This window comes from Xenopus tropicalis, chromosome 1, assembly GCF_000004195.4.
Source record: "Xenopus tropicalis strain Nigerian chromosome 1, UCB_Xtro_10.0, whole genome shotgun sequence".
NCBI classification, from domain to species: Eukaryota; Metazoa; Chordata; class Amphibia; order Anura; family Pipidae; genus Xenopus; species Xenopus tropicalis.
Window position 1 is genome coordinate 114923822 of NC_030677.2, and position 5399 is coordinate 114929220.

The 5399-nt window shown below is 41.4% G+C and overlaps 1 protein-coding gene across 1 annotated transcript; it reads right to left on the reverse strand.

The window, feature by feature from the left end:
• Positions 1-839: 839 nt before the first annotated feature.
• Positions 840-4891, reverse strand: LOC108648928 (zinc finger MYM-type protein 1). Its single transcript, XM_018097720.2, has 2 exons — positions 4533-4891; positions 840-3504 (listed from the first exon to the last, which is right to left on the reverse strand). The coding sequence occupies exon 2, from the start codon at positions 2583-2585 to the stop codon at positions 840-842; it is 1746 nt and encodes a 581-aa protein (XP_017953209.1). The 5' UTR covers positions 2586-3504; positions 4533-4891.
• Between the last annotated feature and the right edge of the window lie 508 nt (positions 4892-5399).

Genomic DNA, 5399 nt, shown 5'->3' on the forward strand with positions numbered 1-5399 from the left:
GAAATCCAGCTTATTTGCAAGTTCGTGTTCTATGGAGAGCATTGCAAGGCTATTCAGTCTCTGTTCGTTCATTGTTGACCGTAGATAGTTTTTTATCAAGGACAATTTGCTGAATGCTCTCTCCCCTTCAGCAACTGACAAAGGAAGTGTAATAAAAATCCGAAGGGCAACACAAACTTCTCCAAAAATGCCTTCAAGCTGCAGGTCATAAATAGAATTTAACAATTCCAGTGGACCCAAGAACCCTTCAAATGTTTCACTGTAGACCTTTCTGAGATGCTTCAATTCATCCAGTAAGGAGTCTGTAAGATCTTGAGGGTATTTTGAAATCAGCAACTTGGTTGATGTTTCAAGATCATCTTCTGCTATCTTTCTCAACTTCAATATTGGGGCAAATAAACAGCAGACTTCCTCCATTGATTTAAATCGCTGATCTAGGTCAGAAACAATGGTATCTAGTGTCACAAGAAAAACATTGACCTTGAAAACATTTTCCGGATCTTGAAGTTCACCAGGGCCCTGTGACTTCTTTCGGCGAAGCTGTTGAGTGTTCATTAGTTCTGCCGGAATCTCCATGCCATCAGCAACCAATCTAGCCTCTGAGAGTAGAGCAGGCCACTTTTCACGAAGAGATTTCATTTCTTCTGCAAGTGCTCGAATATTTGCTGCTCCAATTTCCATGGAAACCGACCGTGACTGCAGAATTTTGTTCCTCTCATCAAAACACTGTAGGACTTTCAGCCAAAATGTTGCAAGTAGAATGGCACGGAAAGATGAAAAATAGTTATAAAGTCCCACAGCCTCTGAATGTGCATCATTTGTAAGCCTTCTAGAGGAAATTACCTTTCAAGAGCTCGAAGAATGCTTGGGAGTTTCTTAGCAACAGGACGAACTGCTTCAACTCTTGAACTCCACCTTGTGTCACTTAGACCATGCAGTGAACCTGCAATTTCCTCAGTCAGGGTATGCCACCTTTCAGGGCTGTTACTAAACAGAATGTACAGTCTGTTCACACTTCCAAAAAAGGTCTTTACTTCTGGACAGCTGGATGCTGCATGTACACCAACAAGGTTTAATGAGTGTGCAGCACAGGGGCAAAACATAGCTTCTGGATACCTCTCCTGGATTCTGGATTTTACTCCTTTAATTCTTCCAGACATGTTGGCTCCATTATCATACCCTTGCCCTCTGCAGTCTTTAAGGTCAATATTGTGATCACGCATTCTTGATGTTATCATTCCTGCAATTTCATCTCCAGTCTTCTGAAAAAAATCAAAAAATTCAAGAAATCTTTCTTGAATGCACCAATTTCCACTCCGAGAGTCTCTGTGAACGTAGCGAAGAACAATGACATTTTGTTCGGTGTGAGAAATATCTGGTGATGCATCGCATATCAGGGAAAAGTAGATAGCCTCTTGCCTTTCAGATAGTATGGCATTCAGAACATGTTGTCCACACAGGTTAATGAATTCATTCTGGGTCCCCCATGATAAATAGTGAGCAGGAAGCTTTTTTCCTTTTTCTTGGCTTCTCTTAACTTTGTCCAGATGTTCTCTTAGTTCAGCATCATAATGACTAACAAGCTCTAGAATACCAAGAAAATTCCCATTGTGTATGTCTCCAATTCTTTGTGAACTACCTCTGAATGCCAAATTCCTTGAAGCAAGAAATAATGTTACATCAAGAAGCCTCTCCAGGAGCACTGTGAATTTTTCAGCTTCCCTTGCCAAAGTTCTTTGCATGTCATTGTCAACACCATGTCCACCCATAGACTTCTGAAGACATCTCCAGCTCCAGTAGTTCTTCCTGTGCTGCGCAGAATGTTCATGTTCTGGTAATTTTTTGTACAATTTGTGCCACTTTGATTTTGTTGGATCAAACCCTTCCTTCTTGCACAGGACACTTCCTGTCTTACTGCTAGAGTCTGATGAAAAAGCAAGACACGGTGTACAGTACAAGGCTTTCTTACCATCACTCCATCTAAGCCAATCCCTTAGGATCTTTTCACATCCATTTGATGATTTTGAATACAAGTGAAACTCACTAAAGGCTTGGCCGTCACAATCCTTGGGCAAATACTGCACCATTTTCAACAGCTCTTCTTCACTCATTAATCCAGCAAGAACAATGCACTCTCTAGCTTTACTTCTCAGAGTGTCTGGCCAAAATGCAGGGTCTTTCCAGTTTACACCTTCTAAACTTCCAAGACTTTCAAAGGACTCACTGGCACCGATGCTTGACAGACTACATGACATACCTTCTTCTATCAATGTGACTTCGGTAACATTAGAGATGCGGCAGGAAGCACTTTCTTCAACTTCTGCACAAGTAGTGGGACTGGAAGTCTTGTTACAGGAAACACTGTTTGAAGACGTACTGTCAATTGCTCCAGTGTTGCAAAAATTGTCCTGTTCCACTATTCCAGAAGAGACTTTGCCAGCATCCACACAATCTTCCCCTGCATCACGGTCACTTGATTTTTTGAAGAACTGGAGCAATGGTTTCTTGTTTTTCATCCTTTCATCTTCTTGCTCTCTCTCTCGCTTCTGCTTGCGTTTCTGAGATCCAGACTTATGGTGATACATCCTGGTGTGTTAAGTCCTTAAACCTTTTAACTCAAAATGAAGGGGATGGAGCCCACTTGTTTGTTAGAAAAGTGCAACCAATATACCTCTTCACACACCGCAAAAAAGGTTACGCAAAAATTATGGACACAAAGGCAAGTACAAAAAGCAGCAGAAACGTAATTACTTAAATATGGATGCCAAAAATTAAGTGCAAAATAAAGCTAAATAAAATAAATGAAACCAAAAGTAGTGCAAATGAATTCAAGTGCAAATTTTGCAAGGTAGAAACCAAAAAATCTGACACACACCAAAGTATCTCAAAACACAGAGTAAAGTGCCAAATGAAAATAAAGTGCAACTTTTTTATAAATGTAAACAAAGAACCTAAAAAGGGTAACTACCAAAATTGGAGCAAAAAAACAAACTGTAAAGAGAACACCAAAGTATCACAAAACACACAGCAAAATAAAAATAAAGTGCAACTGTTTTCGTTTACAGCCGTAAGTGCTAGAGAGTAGCTAAGCAATTAAATGAAAAACCTAAAAAAGGGAAACTACCAAAACCAAAGCCAAAAAAAATGGAAACCAAACACCAAAAACAGCCAGATAAGTGCAGATAAATAACTTAAATAAAAGCAAAACCAATTCAAGTGATTAGAACTAAAGTGCAAAACTATACAAAGAAATGAAACATTACAAAAATACAACTGTTATGATACAATGGCCACAATAAACACCAAGAGGATATATTACTATTAAAGCCAAGGACCACAGCTGCAAACCAAAAATAGCAAGCGCAATAAAAAAAAAAAAAAAAAAAAACTACTTACCTGCTGTTGTCTTCACTTCTCTTCTGCAGGGGGCTTCCAGGCTGAGAAATGAATGACAGCTGCACCACTCCCACTGCGTTCTTGCGTTGCACGGTACCTGTCCAGCTCCTTTGAAAGAAAAAAAAAATGCATTTCTTAATTGTACTTAAAATCAAAAGCACTTGCAGACATGCAAACAATAGGTGGTCAGGAGATTTTCAACACCTAGGAAAAAAAAAATCTACAAGTGGCCAGGGGATTAGTAACAGTTTTTCAAAACCAATTGGTTTCAGGGGGATTCTTAACAGATTCAAAAAATATAAAAATTTACAAGTGGCCAGAGGATTAGTAACAATTTTTACAAAAACAATTGGTTTCAGGGGGACTCTAACAGATTAAAAAAACTGGTTTCAGGAGATTAAAAAAACTGGTTTCAGGAGACTTCTAACAGGTTTGTTTCTAAGATTGTCCCATAAAGTTAAAAAAACATTGGTGGCCAGGGCCCCTAAACATAATTAAACATTGGTGGCCAGGGCCCCTAAACAGAAATAAACATTGGTGGCCAGGGCCCCTAAACAGAAATAAACATTGGTGGCCAGGGCCCCTAAACAGAAATAAACATTGGTGGCCAGGGCCCCTAAACAGAAATAAACATTGGTGGCCAGGGCCCCTAAACAGAAATAAACATTGGTGGCCAGGGCCCCTAAACAGAAATAAACATTGGTGGCCAGGCCCCCTAAACAAAAATAAACATTGGTGGCCAGGGCCCCTAAACAGAAATAAACATTGGTGGCCAGGGCCCCTAAACATAATTAAACATTGGTGGCCAGGGCCCCTAAACAGAAATAAACATTGGTGGCCAGGGCCCCTAAACAGAAATAAACATTGGTGGCCAGGGCCCCTAAACAGAAATAAACATTGGTGGCCAGGGCCCCTAAACATAATTAAACATTGGTGGCCAGGGCCCCTAAACATAATTAAACATTGGTGGCCAGGGCCCCTAAACAGAAATAAACATTGGTGGCCAGGGCCCCTATACATAATTAAACTTTGTGCCCAGGGCCCCTACACCTTAACAAAAATTTGCAGGCCCCCCTCCGTAACCCCCACCCCCCCCCAGGCGCCCCCCATACACATTGGCGTTCAGTGGAACTTACCTATACACTTTCTTTTCTGGATCTTCTTTGCCTTCTCCTCTCCTCCTCGCTTGGCTTCAGGGCAGGCTCCTCGGCAGCTTCGGGCTCCTCGGCAGCTTCGGGCTCCTCCAGCGATTCCTCCAGCGATGCCTCCGGAGCGGTTCCTCTTCTGTTCTGTCTTCAGCCGACCGGCGACAGGCCCTTTTATAAGGTTGCGCCCCGTGCGTACTGACGTCACGTACGCACGGGGCGCAACCAATCAGAATATGAAACTTGGTTTAAAGGGGCCCGAAGAAGTTAGCAGCACGGCCGGGCCCCCTTGACAAGTCAGAATCCGCCGGGCCCGGTACAACTGCACCCCCTGTGCCCCCCTGATGGCGGCCCTGGTCCAGTGTATGAAACCCACTTATTGTACAGCGCTGCGGAATATGTTGCAGCTTTATAAATAAATGTTAATAATAATAATGATAATAATAATAATGGTCCTCCCAAGCTGTTGTCATGCATTTAGCACCAGGTTCTCATAGATGAAGTCAAATTGAAACTGTGTTTAGGATCTGTTCATAAAACCACAATTCAAAGATGCCACTGTGTTGTTTTAGACTGAAAATAGAAGTGTCTAGACTGAAAGGTCATTTTATGCTAGCGAATATACAACAAAACATTTCTACCTGAAAGCCACCTTCAGAATATTTCAAGAATTTTATGATTTGCTGAGAATCTTTTGATGTCTAGAAGATAAAAAATAAAACTAGACAAAAACAAACATTGCAGGCTATCTGAGGATAAACCATAAATTACACTAGGTCAGCAGTATTAATAACTGCTTGCACTGCTGACTGGGTAATGGGTTTTTGATAGAAGGTCAATCAGATCTTGAGTTGGTGG